At 34.1% G+C, this 20,157-nt stretch overlaps 2 protein-coding genes across 2 annotated transcripts; one reads left to right on the top strand and one right to left on the bottom strand.

Annotated features, from left to right (window-relative positions):
* Nucleotides 1–2,920: 2,920 nt before the first annotated feature.
* LOC127117849 (rhodanese-like/PpiC domain-containing protein 12, chloroplastic) lies at nt 2,921–5,332 on the top strand. The gene is made up of 8 exons (XM_051047968.1): nt 2,921–3,216; nt 3,299–3,424; nt 3,508–3,599; nt 4,115–4,215; nt 4,392–4,502; nt 4,589–4,697; nt 4,816–4,866; nt 4,976–5,332. Exons 1-8 carry the CDS (start codon nt 3,009–3,011, stop codon nt 5,054–5,056), a joined length of 879 nt encoding a protein of 292 aa, XP_050903925.1. The 5' UTR covers nt 2,921–3,008; the 3' UTR covers nt 5,057–5,332.
* A 4,610-nt stretch (nt 5,333–9,942) lies between these two features.
* On the bottom strand, nt 9,943–19,818 carry LOC127121737 (protein MAIN-LIKE 1). The gene is made up of 4 exons (XM_051052184.1): nt 19,811–19,818; nt 16,832–17,234; nt 16,443–16,735; nt 9,943–9,979 (listed from the first exon to the last, which is right to left on the bottom strand). Exons 1-4 carry the CDS (start codon nt 19,816–19,818, stop codon nt 9,943–9,945), a joined length of 741 nt encoding a protein of 246 aa, XP_050908141.1.
* Nucleotides 19,819–20,157: the final 339 nt, after the last annotated feature.

Below are 20,157 nucleotides of genomic sequence, written 5' to 3'. Positions count from 1 at the left end.
GTAAGATTCTCATTCTAAGCTTCAAGTAATATGGTGTTAGTGAGAAACTTTTTGTGACAATCAAAGCATATTAGAGGACAATTTACCAAAGAATACATTATAAGTGACAAGATCCTCACATGATATCATTCTCTCAACTCTCAAGTATTTAAGTTATCTGTTTACACTCAAAGTACATCATGAAAGTTAGCACTAACATAAGCTTGAAATAAATCAAACATCCGCACTTGAAATACATGCACACGAATATCAAAAAGACTTTATTTGAGTTGTAACGTGGCCAAGGTAAGGGTGAGATAAATCCTAAGGGGTACTAGGCCAAGATTTAAAGGGATAAAAGAGAATTGAAAGGTACTGTGGGAGTTGAACTAAAGAGTATTTCATTTACTTTCCATCAACTTCTTTGCATGAATTTTCTCTTTTCTTTGCTTTTCTCTTTTCCTTTTTTTCCTGGAAGGGATGAGATAACAACATGAATTTTATTCCTTCTTTCTTTTCTTTTCTTTTTCTATTTTTGTTTCTTTTCTGTCAACTTTTGAAATATTACAATTATGCTAACTCAACCCCACACCACTCTAAACAATACTTTTTCATCCTTCTAAATAAGAAAACACACAAGTAAATGACAAATAAGAAAATACCTAAGTAAATGACTCCCTACCCCACACTTAAGACACACATTATTCTCAATGAAAGAAACACGTATAAAATAAGGATGAGAGAAAGGAAAGGACACATCCGAGGAGTCAAGACGGATAAATGGTTGCACAAGTAACCTTTCCTAGTGAGAGCTCTTCTACATATTCTTCTTTCAATGTGGGGCTCTCATGGAAGATTAACTTAAGGCGATATCCATTGACTTTGGAATTTTTATCAGTGTCTTTGCTTTTTATTCTAGGATCAAAAAATGATCTTCTATAAGTAAAAGTGTTGAATGTGCACGTGAAAATAATCTCATTTTTCATAACATCAATGATCAAACGGTTAAGGGGCTGCCTCACTTCTTTTGCTCCATCCTCAAGCAAGATCCTATGCATACGCATGAATGGGATAATACTAAGGATGCTAGACAAGGTCCATACAATTCTCTTCTTATGCTCCTACAATAACTTCTCTTCCTGCTCAAATTCAAGCTTTGATGAATATTTTAAATCTTTATGAAGTGGTTTAAGCTCTAAATTCAAGCTTTAAAGAAGGTGACTTTTCAATGGATGATTTGTTTCGGGTGACCGGAATGTTAAGAGCTTTATCTGCAAGGACGGTGCAAATAGGGATGTCTATGGAAGATTCTGTGGATGATTCAAAGCTAATATCAACCGGCAAGGCAACTTTTATCTCAACACAAACAGAACAAATGTGAATGTCACTACATGCATCACAAGTGTAAGTATCATCAAAATCTGACAATGATGGAAAATCAACTGAAAACAATGTTTCATCAACTAATTGAGAAAGCAAATCAATTTGAAAAATAGAATGTTGTTCTATGGGGTGTTTCATAGCATCAAAAATTTTAAATTTTACAGTAATATCACCAAACTCCATGGACATTGTTCCATCATCGACGTCAATTTTTGTTTTTGTTGTCTTCAAGAACGACCTGCCTAAAATTATGACTGCCTTGCTTGGCTTTGAATTAATTACTCCTTCCATATCTAGAATGTAGAAATCTGCAAGAAAAATCAAATCATTAACTTAAACAAGTGTGTCTTCCACTGCTCCAACATGGCAAGCATCGCTTCGGTTCGTCAGTTGAATGGTGGTTAGACTTGTATTATGTAAATGACAAAGATCAAGTTTTTTATAAACAGAAGTAGGCATAACATTAATGGAAGCTCCAAAATCTATCATGCAATTTTTGAATTTACTATCCCTAGTTGTACAAGGAATAGAGAAAATTCATGGATCTTTGCACTTTTGGAGCATGACCTGAGTGAGAGATGAAACATTCAGGCGTGTTTGGGCCTTTTCAGGTACAGACAAAGGCTGAATGAAAGCTGAAATGCTTCGTCTCGTGTTAACTCTTTCATTTCCCTTTAATCTCCTTTTGAGTATGCACAAGTTGTTCATAAATTCTGCATATTTTGGGACCTGCTTAATGACATCAAGAAGTGGGATGTTCACCGACACTTTTCTGAATACATCCAATATTTCCTTATCCGTATCTTCCTAATCTATTTTTTTAGTTTTCAGAGCTATCTGGGGGAAAGGAATTGATGGTACATACTTTTTCTCTTTCTCCTTCTCGGTATCAAGAACAACTTTAGAATCAGGATAATGTGTGAGCTCAATTATGGACTCAACAACTTTGTTACTTTTTTTTTTTGGCTAATTCAACCAACTCAACACTCTATCAAGAGCTCAACCTTCTCAGTGTCTGACAAAGTCTTGGGGACAACTACTCTAAGCCATCCAAAAGCTCAGATCGATGAAGTCCACTTCAGCTCAATTCCAATCTACTTGACCCAAGGTATAAAAGTAAGTTCACACGAAAAACAATGAACATTCTCTGATATCCATTTTTCACTATACTCATCTTGAATCTTGAACTGACTTGAACGTTGAAGTGCTAACTTTGCAGGTCCATTTCACGCCATTATACTGAAAATTAACACCATCGATTCAAGATCATCAATTCTTCAACTGCATCCAATTCTCATTCTTAAATAAAACAAATTTTAAATATTTGACGTGGCAAAATTATTTGACTTTAATGTTATAGTAGCATTAGTGCAAATTAACAAATTTGAAGAACACTACGAATCTATAAAAAAAAATTAAAATATATATTTATTTTTGTCCCTTAAATGTTAAACTTAGGATAAGAAACTTTTTTTTTAAGAAATCAAAAAACTTTAAAAAAATTAAAATAAGGGGAAAAATACATTTAAGCAAATAAAAAACAGATAAAAAATAGGTCTAAAACATATGTGTATAATATTTCTGTGCTGTGTTATGTTGTCTTGTCCTTCTTGTCTCTGTTAGATTCATCCAAAGAGGAAGAAGCAATGTTGAGAGCCTGTCAGTTACGAGTTGGGTTGCCGATTCCAAAACTCTCTTCACTCTCCACAATTCCCTCACTCTTCTCTTTCTCTTTTTCATCATATTCTCACTCCCAGTTCCACGCTTGTTCATCCACAAAACCCTTCCATTTTCACTCATCTTCTTCCCTTCCCCTTTCACCCTTTACTTCTATCATGCCTCCCAAATCAACAGGTATTCCTTCTTTGCAAACCCTACTTTTTTTTTCATTTCTTAATTTTTTTATGTAATATTTGGTTTGTTTTGTTTTTTTCAGCTTCGTATAGTACTGGGAGTAGTGCTGTTGAAGGTGGTGGGGAAAGGGAAATATTGGTTCAGCATTTGTTGGTGAAAGAAGATGATCAGAAACTGTTGTTGGATCTTCAATACAGAGTCGCTAGAGGTAAAACAAATTCTTGGATTGTGAAGTTCAATTGATTTTGCGTGGTAAATTGTTTGTATCATTGTTGTTTGTTGTGTGTCCAGGTGAAGATTTGAGTGATCTTGCGGTGGACCATTCAATTTGCCCTTCTAAAGACGAAGGAGGAATGCTCGGGTGGGTTCGAAAGGGACAAATGGTATGATGTTATAGGGTTTCTCAGTTTGCCATAATTTGCTATTTGCATAGGTCGTTCTAGTTGGTATACAATATACATCATTACCTTCATTGCAGCCTCCGACATTTTAATTGTGTTGGCGTGAGGTTGGGTTTAGTCTCACATTGCGTAAAGACGTGTAAAAAATGCTTATACAGTTTGGGAAATTCTTATCTTACAAACCGGTTTTGTAAGGTTGAGTTAGATTCAAACTAAACCCTAAATTGGTATCAGATCTTATCCTAGATTTGTTGTTGGACTGCCCACATCATGCACGTTCCAACCCATCTCGATTACAGTGTTTCTGTTACTTTTCTTGCATTGCATACTCCAACACCTACATTGTGCTCGATGTGAGAGGCAGGGAGTCATCATGTTACCAGCCGACCTTGAAGCGTTGATGAGTTAGACCTGACCCGAATTCTAATGACTAACTACAATAGTACAAAAGTACAATTATGTGATTGAGCTTATCTCTGACGATGAAAGTTCAACAGGTTCCTGAATTTGAGGAGGCTGCGTTTAATGCACCTTTAAACAAAGTTGTAAGATGCAAGACAAATTTTGGATGGCACCTACTACAGGTTTTATCTGAAAGGTATTTCCGTTCCAAGCATATGTTTTCTAAGTTGGATGGTAAACGTGTTTCGATTCGCCCCAATTTGAAATTTATTCAATATTTTGTTAAGGCTTGATAATAGTAGTAGTTATTTATTTGTTTCATAGAAGGTTCTTAATGCTTATGCCTCGCAAATTTGCTCTTTTAACTGTTAGGGAAGAATCGGCACTTAAAGACATTCAACCTAATGAGTTGCATGTGAAATTTCAAGATCCTACGTTTTTCGAGGAGGCGCAGTTAATTGATGTTCGAGAGCCTGAAGAAGTGTATGTTCCTATTTTCTTCGACTTTAACTAGTTTTATATTTCTTATGCTTTCTTCGACTTTAATGATACTCTCATCGTACACACAGGGCCACAGCGTCTTTGCCGGGATTTACAGTTCTTCCCCTCCGACAATTTGGAACCTGGGGGCCTGAAATAAACACCAAATTTGATCTTCAAAAGGATACATATGTTCTGGTAAGTACCTGTTTTCTTGTAAAACATTTCATTTTCATTAGCAGGTTCTTGCAAACACATGAAAGCGAAATTCCTTGAATAGTGTTCTTAGTTCCAATAACTTGACTTCTGAATGCAGTGTCATCACGGTGCGCGGTCGATGCAGGTTGCCAGGTGGCTGCAGTCACAGGTAAATAATTTTTGTCTGATCACCTTGAAAGTGTATGCATATTTCGTCAGGTTATTTTGGAACTGACATATTTCATGTACGAAATGGTCATGAATGTTTCTTGTTTCAGGGGTTCAGGAAAGTTTACAATATTTCCGGAGGAATCCATGCCTATGCGGTGCAGGCCGATCCATCAGTTCCTACATACTGATTCACATGATTCTGCCACTTTCCTCTTCTTGTATGTGAACAATTTTCCATATACTAGTACATGAAAACCAAGATTTTGTGAGAGGAATGTATTCAATATGTTACAAGTCACTCTTAGGAACTTTCAACTTTTACTTGAGAGACAAGGCATCCAATGTTCCAAATAATACCAAAAGAAATAGTGAATTTAGAGGTTAACTTAAATTTAAGCCAATAAAATTGAATAAACCATCAATTTAGTCCTTAAATCATAAATGAATCTTATTCATTTATTTAATGTATTGCTTATCTTTTCTTTAGGTGTGACTTTATGTGTGACTAAGACTCTTTATGGTATGATTCAGACAGAAAACTAGGCAGAACTGAACGAAACTATAACAAAAAATTAAATAGCTAAACTGAATTGTTCTGATTATCCCCGAACCAAACCGAACCGAATCATTGGTTTGGTGTACCAAACCAAACCGAACCGAATCATTTGGAAAAATTAAACTAATATTAAAGTTAACAAATGGTTAGGTTTGGTTAATCAATTGCGGTTTAGTTAATGGTGGTTTAGTTTCCTGAATGAACCGTACCATGAATACCATATATATTTGGTTAATTAATTGCGGGTTAGTTTGGTTAAGGTTCGCCTACTGAATTGTTTGGAAAAGACTGGTTTGATTCATTAACCAGAAGGAATTGTTCAATCATTTAACAACAATTCAATTTGATTATGTGGTTCGGTTAAATTCTCTGGATTTTCTTAACAATATGAATTAATGTTGTGTCATCCTATAGATTCTCGGATTGTTGACGAAAATATTAAATCACATATTTAATATATATATATATATATATATTACTTAAGTATATGTAGGCGGGGAGAACTCCATATAGATCACCCTTATCCCATTAAATCGATTTTATAAATTGTCTTATTTAAAATAAATTTGACGGTACTTTGAATACTTTCCGCTCATATCACTATATTTAAACAAAACACATGATCAGATTGCAATCGAAAATCATCTTTATCTATTTAAATGTAGCATTGGTGTAATCTATTACAACAAACTATTCCTAACCTTATACAACAAGAATGAATCCATAGTTCTTATCAAGTACTTAAGGATATTCTTGACAACAACCCAATGACTATCACCGACATCAGACTGGTACATGCTCATCGTGATCAACACATACTAGACATTTAGTCGAGTACACAATATGACATACACTATATATGCATTTGAAATGTTATTCATGTGAGGAGTAGCAAGTTCCTTAATATGTCACGCAAATCATTAAAAAATTCATCCCCTCAAGGAGTTCCCCCTCCCCAGAGTGACACTTTAAATGCAAAAGCAAATTTAATCAGAATGGCAATTGGTGGTGTAAGGACTTCAGCAACTGTTGGAGTAACTGCTTCCTCCATGAATCAAACGTTAGTTTCGACTACAACATCAGGGACGATAATACCCCCACCACAACCATTCAGTTCTCATGCTACTCCCATGGTTACACAAACTATTATAAGAGGCACTAGGAATTCCTTCCTTCCAGGTTACACATTTCCCCTAGGTGGTAGAGAGTGTCCATATGGCATGCCAACTGCATTGATGACATGTCTACAGACTAAAGTGTTGATGTATGCAGATAATGCAATGGTTGTTGCATCTTCTGTTAATCAATACGTGGCGCCAGGATCTGCCATAAATAACCCTAGTCGGATGGGTCAACCTCAATGAGGATTAGGATATTTCCCTCATGTTATACCTCCTTTAATTACCAATTCTCTCTTGGTTGTAAGGAAACTAATGGATTATAGTAACCATGATATGGTTAACATGCTTACCCAATAAATTGGTATTATATTCAATCATTTGATCAAAAATACCAAACATAGTTACCAACAATTAGCATATCAAATGGGTCGAATTGCTGATTTCTTTGGTAATCCTCAAACCCTCATTCAACCAGTTCCTCATATCCAAGCAGTTGGGGTAGTTCAAAATCCGGGAGTTGCCAACAATAAAGGTGTTCCTAATAATCAAGTGCAACAACAAGTTATACCCATATCTAGTTGAGCAACCTATACCAAGGGTGGCCGAAGAAACTTAAGTAGAAACGGTCCATATGTGGTGTTCGTGAACAGGAACCAAAATGCAGACCAAATGGTTAAAAGAGTCTAACAAAATAGTTTTGGAGGTCAAAATATCCTAGCAAATATGGTTGAACAAAGTCTAGCCCAAAATGGTCTTAATGTGTGTTCATAGACCAATTTTTTTTTTGCCTTATTTGAATATGTATTGCAAACTAAACTCCTTAAGGGCTGGAAAGTTCCTAAATCTACTAAGTTTTTAGGTGATACTAGTAAGTCCACTGTCGAGCATATTGCTCGATACTAGGCTGAAGCGGGTGATTTGGCTAATAATGAAAATCTAAAGATGAAATACTTCCCTAATTCTTGAACCAATAATGCTTTCACTAGGTTCATTACTCTCCTTACAAACTCCATACATATTTGGAATCAACCAGAAAGGGTGTTTCATGAGCAATTTTAGATGGGTCAGTCGAAAATTAGCCTAAAAGAGTTAGCCAACGTGAAGCGAAAATCACCTGAATTGGTATATGATTATATCAATAGGTTTAGGTTGATGAAGTCAAGGTGTTTTACTCAAGTGTATGAACACGAGTTAGTCGAAATGGATGCAGGTGATTTAGATTATTCCATTAGGAAGAAGTTGGATACCTAAAACCTAAGGGATATGGCTTAGTTAGCAGATAGTGTGAGACAAGTCAAACCCTTGAAGATAAAGAATGCTAGATTGAATCGACGCCCTAGGAAGGAAAAAATTTCCTACATAGAGACAAATGATAGTAATCAAGAACTCGATGTATATTTTGAGTATGTCAAAGAAATTAAGGTTATTTTGGTAGAATTAAAGCCATGGCCTCCATATGTTTGTAAAGTTTTAAGACCTTCTAATGGAAAGAATCATGTTGAACCAAGTAGAAGTGAAAAATTTATTAGAAAAACTTATACTTTTGATGTAACTAAATGTGATGAAATTTTAGATCTTCTAGTTTCCAATGGTCAAACCATAGTGCCTAAAGGCCTAAACATGCCACCGTTGGGACAAAGGAAGAAAAAAAGGTTTTGGTAAATATCATAATTTCCTTGGTCATAAGTCTTCTCAATGTGTTATTTTCAAGGATTTGATACAAGATGCTCTGAAAGAAGACATGCTTAAGTTTGGCGATAAACCTAAACCACTCATGAAAATCGAATCAGGTCCCTTGCAGGTCGAGGAGGCAAACTTTGTCGAACCCGTGGAGATTATGATGGTTAAAGTAGCTAAGGATCTCAATGCAATGGTCGAAGAGTTGAATATGGCATACTAAAATTAAAGAGTCAAGGAGGTGATTCATTGCAAAATTAAAGATTCTGAAGTGATGTTGTACCCTTATTGTAGTGTAATTTTTGACAAAGAAGCAACAAAGGATCTCGAAAAAGTCAAGCTTCAGCACCCAAAAAAGAGTCCTTGGGTCGAGAGGAAACCCAAATTTACTTTTGAGAACCCCCAAAAGGGGAACCCTTATCAGAGATATCAAGGCCCCCCACGCCATTAGAATAATCAAAGAAGACATACGTTCCACCTATAGGTGTACCTCCTGACCAATGGATTTGAACCAATGTCAAGCCCATGTTAATCAACAAAAGTTGAAAATGGTCGAAATAGGTCAAGGTTCATCATACCATAGAAACTCTTAGGTTTCAAAGAACTACTCTTATAAGTATAAGAACTATTCGGGTTAAAATCATATGGCTAGGAAACAATATAGGAGATACCAGAGAAAGAAGAAAGTCTCTTTTGAAGTTGACGAATCTAGTAGTAATGCTAAATTCTCACCTTTGAGGGTTGCTCAAGTGGAGAAGAAGCCCATGGAAGAAAGAATATTTCTCCCTCAACCAATAATGGTTAAGTTCAATGACAAGTAACCCATCTCAACCAAGATGACGACATGCTCACTGGCAACTTTGGCATCTTCCTAGGTCAACAAATCAAGTATAATACCTTTGACTTGCCTTTCCAAATCAGGTAAAACATCAGAATCTAAAGAAGTTTCAAAGGTGGCATTAAGCCAGAGTTGAAGGAGGAAAATGGGGAAAGAAATTAGGAAATTTTCATCAGAGTTGGTTCTCGTTTTGAAGTGAAGGGAGGCAGATCTTAAAGATTCATAAAGACAACCCAAAATCAGTTTGCTGAGACATACATGTTTTTGTTTATGAAGTTGGGTTGCTAGTGGTATGAACTTTTTGGCTATTTGAAGAGAGTCAGAACATAAGATGTAGTGGGATAGCCAAAAGGGTGAGGTAAGCGATATGCTCATAGTCGGAAACTTCTTTAGTTTGTTCATGGTGATCTTTGATGTAGGCGTTGAAATCAGAATGATCAAAGGTGAAATTGGGTTTGGTTTTGTTCTTGATAGTGGGGTCGGAAGTATCCCATTTTGGTTGAAGACCGGTGATGGCAGAAACATTGAAAAGTATAGGGATTATCATTCCAACCGCCGTGAAAAGTGGCGTCTGATCATGAGTTCAAATTTTAGCACCTACAATATTGTTTTTACTTATTTATTAAAAGACATACAACAATGGTGTTTAAAGTAATCGTTGTTATATGTACAATTTTATTATTATTTTTATATATTAAAGTAAGCGTGTTTATTGATTATTTTTTTACCGTTCTTAAACAAATATTTGTCGTCAATTTAATGAGTATCAACACTCAAGACACTATCATTAGTGATCCGCATGAAACCTAAAACTTAGATGAACTTCCAACTTAGACGAACTTCATCTTTTACCTCAAAACATCTTCTTCCATTTACGACTCTCTATTTCTCCACTAAACCAAACTCGAAAACATCATATCTTCCATAAACAAAACTCAAAAATATTATTTATTTCATTAACAAATTTCATAACTCCATCACCTCTTCTCCAACTTGAATGAGACAAGGAAAACATGGATTCAAGTTAGCAATGTAAGTTGTTTTTGTTCTTCTTGTTGTTGTTGTTGTTCTTTTTATTGTTGTTGTTGTTGTTGTTGTTGTTCTTTTTATTGTTGTTGTTGTTCTTTTTATTGTTGTTGTTGTTATTGTTGTTACTCTTGTTATTCTTGTTGTTGTTCTTATTATTGTTCTTGTTGTTGTTATTGTTGTTGTTATTGTTGTTCTTCTCGTTGTTGTTGTTGTTCTTGTTGTTCTTGATTTTGTTCTTCTTGTTCTTGCTGTTGTTATTCTTATTGTTGTTGTTGTTCTACTGTTGCATTCTTTTTTATTTTATTAAAAGACATACAAGAATGGTTGTTTAAAGTAACTAATGTGATAAAGTAAGACATACAACAATGGTTGTTTAAAGTAATGATTGTGGTAGGTAAAGTGCTACTTGACTTATAATCACGGTCATACAACCGTGGTGGAAAGCGTCATACATACAATCACACTTTACCTCACAATGGTTGGTCCAACATGGTGGTATCCCTTTTCCAACTGTTGTGATAGGTGTTTTTCGAAGTAGTGAATGAAATCAGTACCTGAGAAGCCTGAATGACTGGTTTGTCCGTGTTCATCGGTGGTTCTGGTGTAAGTATGAAAGTAATCTAAGAGGGGGGGGGGGATAAATTAAATTAACCGATATTATTGAATTTTTCTTGATTATGAGTGATAACAACGATGCTCTTATTTTTCTGAAACTGATATGAATGTTAAAATGCTGAAAAATAAATGCACAACAATAAATAACACCAAGATATATCTTGGTTCCCCTTTTCAAACAAGGGTACTCCAGTCCCTTCATACCCCTGAGAGATTTCATTATGTTAGATACGTTACAAGCGATCCACCATACTCTCTTAACTATCTAACACAATTACAAAGGCACACCACCTTTTGATTTTATACTTTCAATAGAAAGAACACTACTTTATAATACAATACAAAGATCACAAAACACTTGTGATCAAAACATAATTTGAGTAAGATATGAAGTCTGCACATGAATTAATTATGAAGAATTGATCTTCCCTTCCAAATGAACAATTCACTATGTATAACACTTTAAGTGCTAAAAAATTTAATATAAATTTTTTAATGATGCTGTAAAGACTTATGCAGAAGTTTGACAAAGTTTTGTGCTCAAGGCACTTAGATGAAAATTGAGAAAAATTTAAATTTTGAATTGTTAGAAATAAGTGAATTTGAAATCCAGAAACTACAACTATTTATATATGAAATGCACCTTTTTGAAGCAATACAAACCATGAAGCATTGCCATGATTCATGAATAAAGATTGGAAAACATTGGAATGAAAAAGAGTTTTGAAAATTTGGTACTAGTTCAGTGGTAACCGGTTACCAATATGGTGTAACCGGTTACGACTGTAGCTGATAAAATATTTTAGTATCCGAAACAATTACAATCAAATGGAAAGAATAGTACAAACACACAGATGGATAGCGATAACATACAAATGACAAATACACAATAAAACAATAATTGAATTGTAACACATCAAAACACAAATTGATACTTAAATCACGTAAACGATACCAAATGATACTATGTGTTTTCAAAGTGTCACTTACGATTTTCGAATTTGATCCTACAAGTGAACTAAAACTCGTGATTGTTTTCTAAAAACTTCAGTAAACAGTCACACACATAAGGATAGATTGGCAAGAGAGTGACACATGAAACACCGTAAAGTATGTTGTACTTAAGAGAATTGTGGAACACTGTAAGGTACGATGCACTAAAGTGAATTATAGAACACTGTAAGGTACAATGCACTTATGTAGAATATGAAATACCATTAGATATCGTGCACTTAAGTGAAATATAGTACCCCATAAGGTACAATACATTTAAGTGGCCTTTTTCATCTTATAGCCCACACAAGCGATTTTATAAATAAAACCCTAGTGCAGTAGCTAACACACTTGATGAAATTCGCTTTTGAACCCTAGTTGTATTCTCTCTCTCTCTCTCTCTCTCTCTCTCTCTCTCTCTCTCTCTCTCTCTCTTCTCATTCGTAGCAACTATCACTGAGATTGAAGGCACTCTATTAGTGTGAACTGAGTAGAAACATTGTTCTTCGTTCATCACTTGTGATTGTTCACCCAATTCTACATCATAGGTTTTAATTGCCACAAGTGGTAACTGTTTTTATCCTTGATCATACTCATTCGTAAAGATCGACTTAAAGGAGATTTTTATTTTACATTGCATATTGTATCACGATTTTTCTAAGTTGAACATGTTGTTCATACACAATATCTTTGTTAGTTGAATATGAGTGTAGAGTGGTCAAGATGGGGTTGAATATATCATTCCTTTCTTAAAAATATTTTGAAAACAAAGTTTGATAATGAAAACAAAGTTAGAAAAACGATAATATATAAAATACGCGGTTGGATAAAACACTAAAAGTCGGAGAAAAAATTACAACAATGTTCATCAATAATAATGACTTACAACATATTTTTTAGATCCCTTAACAAATTGTTACACTTCTCTAAAACCCAAGTGATATTATCCCATTTTCACATGCCATAAAAACAAATGCAATTGAATATGTGATTTCTTCAAAAGTAACAACAATAAATTCAAACAAGGATAGTTAGTATTTGTTGGTCTTGAAGAAAATGTGCTAATCTTCGTCCTATAATTTCTTTTCTACCATTGAATTAAGATTAAATCAAATTTATTAACCGTTTCTATGGGAAAATTTTACCTTGTACCCCTACGCTTAGCCTCATACCCCTACAAAATTTTAAAAATTCTCATTCTACCCTTAATTGGTTTTAACCAATTTACCATTTCATTTTTACCATTCAGTTGAAAATTTCATAAATTACACTTTCACACCCCTCGCACCGGAACTCCTGCAAAAAGACTTCCGGTATGTATTTTTCCCAAACCGGAAGACTTCAAGAATGACTTCCGGAACACACAAAATAATGAACCGGAAGACTTCATGAAAGAGTTCCGGTTCAATCAGAAAAAAATTATAAACCGGAACACTTCTTGAAAGAGTTCCGGTAAACAAATTTACACATACCGGAACTCTTTGGAGAAGAGTTCCGATTTGTATGATATGTGTTCCGGAACTCTTTCATGAAGTGTTCCGGTTTGCTTTTTTTTAAAATTTTATTTTTATTTTATTTTAATCTGTTTTTTATTTTGCAGGAATGGAAAATCTTCCCCAAATATGTGTAGATACTACTGATGCGTTTATAACGACGGAAAGATTTGGTACACAAGAAGAGGTTATCAGATGGATTAAAGAGGTTGGAATCGATAATAAAGTAACTGTTATTATCAGTCGTTCAGATACTGAAACGGGGAAGAGAGGGAGAAGTAACAAAATAATATTTGGTTGTGATAAAGGTGGGAAACACAAGATTACTGATAGTGGTACCCAAAGTGCGTCCAAGAAATGTGGATGCCCATTTAAAATCAGGTCGACTCCGGCGAAAGATGGATCTGGTTGGAAGATTGATGTAAAATGTGGGTTACATAATCATGGTTTACCTGATAGATTAGAAGGTCATTCGTTTATTGGTACGTTGACCACAGATGAGAAGCAACATGTCGCTGATTTGGCAAAGAGACATGTACCACCTAAATACATATTGCTTTCCTTGCAAGACCGATATCCTGAGAATGTCACTCGGATTACGCAAGTATACAAGCATAAGAGTGTGATACAAAAAGAGATAAGAGGTCCTAGGAGTGAGATACAACATTTGTTTAAGCTTATTGATGATGCAGGCTATGTCTATTGGAGTAGAAAAAAGGATGACTCGAAAGTGGTGAGAGAGATATTTTGGGCACATCCTGATTCGGTTAAGTTGTTGAATATTTTTCTGATTGTGTTAGTTATGGATAGCACCTACAAGACAAACAAATATAGACAACCTTTGTTTGAAATTGTTGGCATGACATCGACCGAGTTGACTTTTGCTGTTGGATTTGCATATATGGAGTCTGAACAAACAGAGAATTTTTGCTGGGTATTGGAGAAATTAACAGAGTTGTTTGTGAAGAAAGACATGTGTCCACAAGTGATTTTGACAGATAGAGATCTTGCTTTGATGAAAGCAATTGAAATTGTGTTTCCCAGGTCGATTAATTTGCTATGTAGATTTCACATTAACAAAAACGTTGGTGCCAAATGCAAACAACATGTGGTGAATGACCTGCAAAAGACGATAGACACATTATGGATGGAAGTTGTCTGGGCTAGTGATGAGGTTGAGTATGGTCAACGGTTGCATCAACTTGAGCAAGCATGTGTTGATTATAGTGGATTTATTAATTATGTGAAAGACACATGGTTGACTCCACATAGGCATAGATTTGTCGGAGCATGGATTAATCGAGTGCTACATTTGGGTAACACAACGACTAATCGGTACCTCTTATAATTTTGTATGTGTTATTTTTATATGTGATATTATTTCTATGTATTTTTTATGTGTTATTTTCAATATTTTTAAGGTTGAATCTGCTCATTGGAAGTTAAAGCAGATGTTAGGAAACAGTATAGGTGACATGGTCAAATGTTGGGAAGCCATGAATAACAACTTGAGGTTACAACTGGGAAACATTAGAGCTTCTTTTCAAAAGAGTTTTTACGAAGTTGAGCACGCGCACGTAAGTCCCTTTTATGGTTATTTGCGTGGTTCCGTATCTCGAGCTGCTTTGAGACGTATTGCTGAAGAGTTATTGAGAGTTGATTATGTTGAAACTAACAGGAAAATATGTGGTTGTACTCTTAGAACATCTTATGGGTTACCTTGTGCTTGTGAGTTAGCCAGATACACACTAGGTGGTATACCGATACCCATTGATGTTGTTCATGTTCATTGGAGGAAACTAACTATGGAAGTTGAGTTAGAGGTAGGTGAAGATGATGGATCAGAGGTGGATATGACTTCTGCAATGGATGAATTGTGGAGACGATTTAGGTCATTAGATGTTATTGGGAAAAGGGCATTAAAGAGTAGGGTATGTGAACTAGCATACCCAACAATGACTCCATTGTGTCCACCACCTGAGAAACTAAAAACCAAAGGAGAAGTGAAGAAGAAAGGGAAAAAACCAGCAGAATATGATGTTTATAGGGACCCTTCGTATCATAAGTATGTTGATAAGGCATCTCAATCTTCACAAAGGCAATCTTAACCATCACAGACTTCGAAGAAGATAAAATTATCAAAGAAGCAACCACAATTCATTCTTCAATTTCCTAATCATATTAGGTCATACATTGAAGATGTAGTTAATGTTGAATCAGATGGTAATTGTGGATTTAGAGTCATTGCATCATTGCATGGATATGGTGAGGATGGTTGGCCAATGGTTCGCAGAGAGTTGGGGTTGGAAATAATAGACAAGGATAGGTCAACTTTGTATGACAAGTTATTTTCTAATCGGTTGTCAGAAGTGAGAGAATCTTTGATGATCGAATCCTTTGGTTCACAACCACCTGAAAAATGGTTGAGTCTACCAGATATGGGTTACTTGATAGCGAATCGCTATAATGTTGTACTTGTCTGTTTAGGCAATCCGTGCATGACTTTCTTTCCGATGACAAGTTCACATTCACCAAATGTCTCTATTTATTATATTGGTTTTGTTAACCACAATCATTGGATTCAGGTACGTATTTATATGCCTAAATATTTTAACTATTTCACTACATTATATTTTAATTATTTTACTTTATCAGGTTAACATGAAAGAGGGGTTTCCATTGCCACCGGTCACATTAGATTGGAAAAAATTTCGGTCTCATACAGCAACTACTTGGATGTTAGGATTTGCAGGACGTATGCAACATTGGCAATTACTTACACCTGTATTAGCATGAATATGTACTCAAAACATAAATATGTAATCAAAACATGAATTTTATATTATGTCTATTATATTCAGTTCTAAAACTTAATACATAAATCAATGTGAACGAGAAATATGCAAAGCTTCAAATAAATCAGCAAACTGTGGATCTTCCTCTTCGGCATTAACCTGTCTTAGATAGCGATGAATCAATGTAGATACACGAGCCCAATCAGGATCAGATGGCCCTGCGTCATATACAGGAACTGGTACCTCTCTAGGATCGTCACGATGGGGAGGGACCAACCGTGGATGGGAAACACAATAATACCACTCCAGATAACCATCTTCTACATCAGATGGAGTGGTGGCCATGGTAGATGGACCGATCACAGCGATAACACTCTGATGGTAACTGATCCAATCAACATCAATATCCGTCGCCATCATACAATTCAGAGGTGGGGATGGAACATACTGCCTATACCCGAACTGACGTAAACATCTGTCAGGCATGTATGGAACAACTGTTTCACCCCACTTCAAACAGCCCATGTAAAGACATATCTCATCAAATAGACGCCATGCTCTATGATCCTCAAATGGGCGCCATATGACGTCGGCAGGTGTCAGCTCGTCCAAAATAGGTCGTAAATCATCAACCTTCAGGACTCCTTGCCTATATGACCATCTCATCGCTCGGGGAAGACCACAGTTATCAGCAGGTTTCCAATTCTCCCCTCTTTTTCCAACAGTTGGAAAGTATTCGTGAATCCAGCACTGTTACAAAATACAAACATAATAAATAAAATAAATTTAGTTAACATATTTTATAAAATGAATCCAACACTTAATAAACAAAATTAAATTATATACCTGTAGGAGAGTAGGATATCCACCGAGCTGTTTGCAACTGTACATGGACGCATCTCCAAGATATTTGTATATGGTAACTAGTGCAACTGCTCCCCAACTATATCCTGAACATCTATCCAAGTCCGTAAACAGGAGGAGGTATCGTGCCTCTACAAGTGTAAAGGTCTTATCAGCAAATATGGTGGAACCCACCAACATCAATAGATATGCTCTGGTCGCATATGTCCAGCTGGAAGCAGCTCTATGCTGTACGAATAAATCGTATAACCACTCCAACTTGTAATACGACCCCCTGCAGCTACGAACATGTGACTGTGCCTGACCCTGTGACACTCCTAGATAGTCAACAACAAGTTCAACAACTACCTCTTCAGTCACATCTTGAGGACTCCAGAAGATACCCCTGATGGGCAAGTGAAGTAGACATGAGACATCATCTAAAGTAATGCTCATTTCACCAAACGGCATGTGAAATGAAGATGTCTCTAGATGCCATCTTTCCACAAATGCAGAGATAAGATTTGTGTCTATCTTGTTCAGACTGGTTCTCTGCAGTGAAGATAAATCGGATCTAGATACCCAACTCTCCATCTGTGGTAGAGAGCCAATGGAACCCTAGAAGTCAACTTCAGTCCATGTCCAGCAACCTTCAACTCTTTCTTTGGACCTCTTTCCTAAAAACAATTAAAACACATATTAGAAAACAAAATATAAAATATTCAACTATTATTCATTTTCAAATATAGCCAGTTTACTTACCTCACCGAACCATAAATGTCGAGCAACATGATGCTCGTACTTCACCAAAAGAGACGTATCGTACGACCCTCCTGGATATCCAGCCGGCTCAGCTGCAGATGAAGATGCACTCCGGTCTAACGTGCGGACTGGAATCCTACCATCTGCACCTCGTCTTCGAACCACTGCACAAAAAAAGTTTAAAAAAATAATTAAAATTAAAAAAAAACGTACCGGAACACTTCAAAGAAGAGTTCCAGTGAGTAAAAAAAACAAGATGACTTCCGGAACACTTTCTTAAAGAGTTCCGGTATAGATCATCCAAACCGGAAGTCTTTAAGAAAGACTTCCGGTATACAACAATCCAAACCGGAAGACTTTCTAAAAGACTTCCGATTCAATGCCCCCAAAAGGCAACAAGCCGGAACTCTTTAGACATGTGTTCCGGTATACATTTCATGAACCGGAAGACTTACTCTGAGTGTTCTGGTTTACAATGCCAAAAAGTGAAAAATTCTCTTTTCCGGAACTCTTGAGACGAAAATGGTAAAAAAATTTAGAAATGGAAAAAATACCTTATTTATATGAAGGTATTTTGGTCAAAAAAATTTAAATGTAGGTGTGTGGGTACAATTGTAGGGGTACGGGGTAAAATTTTCTTTCTATGGATACACTTTAAAAGAAAAAAAAATGTGTGAATTTTTGAGCCCGCTGAATCGGTTTATAATATATACCACTTCTTTAATCAGCAATGTTATTCTTACATCCATTTTATACACCAATACTTACACCGTATACACTATTCACCGTATTTATACGGTGAACAGTGTTTTTTTAATAAAAAAATATATTTTATGAACAGTACCATGAACAGTATCTTATAAATAGTATTCATGAACAGTAATTTTAAATGGGGAAACAAAGTTGGTTAATAAGATATAAAAAATTGGTTAATGAAGTGATGGAGTTGGTTAATAAACATACTCTTATTTAAAACGAATTTGTGTAAAATAAAATTGGTTAATAAAATATAAAAAATTGGTTAATAGAGTGATGAAAGTGATTAATAAACATTCAGATATTAAAAATATTTTTTTATTATAAAACAAAATTGGTTAATAAAATATAAAATATTGGTTAATAAAAATATAAAATTGATTAATCATATTAAAAAATAATAATAGTAGTTTTTATATTTTTATAAAAAAATATTTATTACTATAATATTTTAAATACATTTATATCCATTAAAATATAAAAAAAAGTACATGTAGATAGGTGTAGTAGGAGAGAGAATTTAATAATAAAAAATTAAAAATATATTATTTTGAGTGTAGGCGTAAGAAAGTAGTGTAGAAATATCATTTCTTGCTTCTTTAATTCCACAATCTGCTTATTGCTTATTCATTAAGCAGTTTTCATTCAACCAACGTGCATCCAACTTTTGTACTATTTGTTAGTATTATTATACTCAGAAACTTCCTAGGACTACCAAACAACTACGTGCAAACATGAAGGGTGGTATATTTTAGAAAAGCTGCAATAAATTTCAATTAAGTATATAACCTTAGTTTTTACTCATTATTTTTATTGCTGACTTTGTTAATATTTTCTTAGCTGTCACATTTTAAATATTTGACTGTTTCACTTTTTTTTTTGAGTATTTGACTGTTTCATATTATATCATTTTAGAATAGTTTATATCTTAATTTTTTAAAATAATTTTTATTATAATAGACAAATATAAAATACTTTCTACTTATGTTAAACATCTCTAAAGAAATTCTCTAGATTAGGAATTACCAAAATCATTTTCTTATAATATATGGTAAATGAGCTATATACTAACAAAGATAAATTTAAAGTAATTCTAACCGACTTTTTTATTTGAAGTATACATGTTTTTTATTTTATTTAAGAAAGTATTCAAGATTTTATCTTTATAGAAAAATATACACCAATGATCCAAATTTTGAAAAGGGAGGTATAATTTATTTAAAAACTACTATTCACTTTCACACTATAATATTTATTTAACTAATAATAGATTAAAAAGCATATCTAAATTATTAAAAAATAAATTTTATCAAAATATGTATTAATATATTTATCTTAATGATAAATACATAAAAAAGTGAAGGATTATTAATGGTATAAATTAAAAAGCATAATTAACAAAAATATTACTATGAACACTATTATAAAAAAATCACTTTTTAGATTTAACAAATATCGACATACTTGATCATTATTATCACCCGGATTCTCAATATAAAAAAAAATATTTTTAAAATTTATCGAATAATTAATGTATCTGAATTATATGTTGTTTAAGTACATTAATTCTTTAATAAATCTAAAAAATAAATTTATAAATAAAAATTCACTATTTAAATTTATTAAATAATACATATATTTAATTTATATATAAATAAGATTCATAAGTTTTATATATATATATATATATATATATATATATATATATATATATATATATATATATATATATATATATATATATATATATATATATATAAAATAAATTAAAAAATAATTTTTTATTTATAATAGTGACCGGGAGAATTTAA

The sequence above is a fragment of the Lathyrus oleraceus genome, chromosome 2 (genome assembly GCF_024323335.1).
Source record: "Lathyrus oleraceus cultivar Zhongwan6 chromosome 2, CAAS_Psat_ZW6_1.0, whole genome shotgun sequence".
Lineage (NCBI taxonomy): Eukaryota > Viridiplantae > Streptophyta > Magnoliopsida > Fabales > Fabaceae > Lathyrus > Lathyrus oleraceus.
Note: the sequence above shows the minus strand (reverse complement) of the source record. Positions and strands in the feature narration are given on the sequence as shown.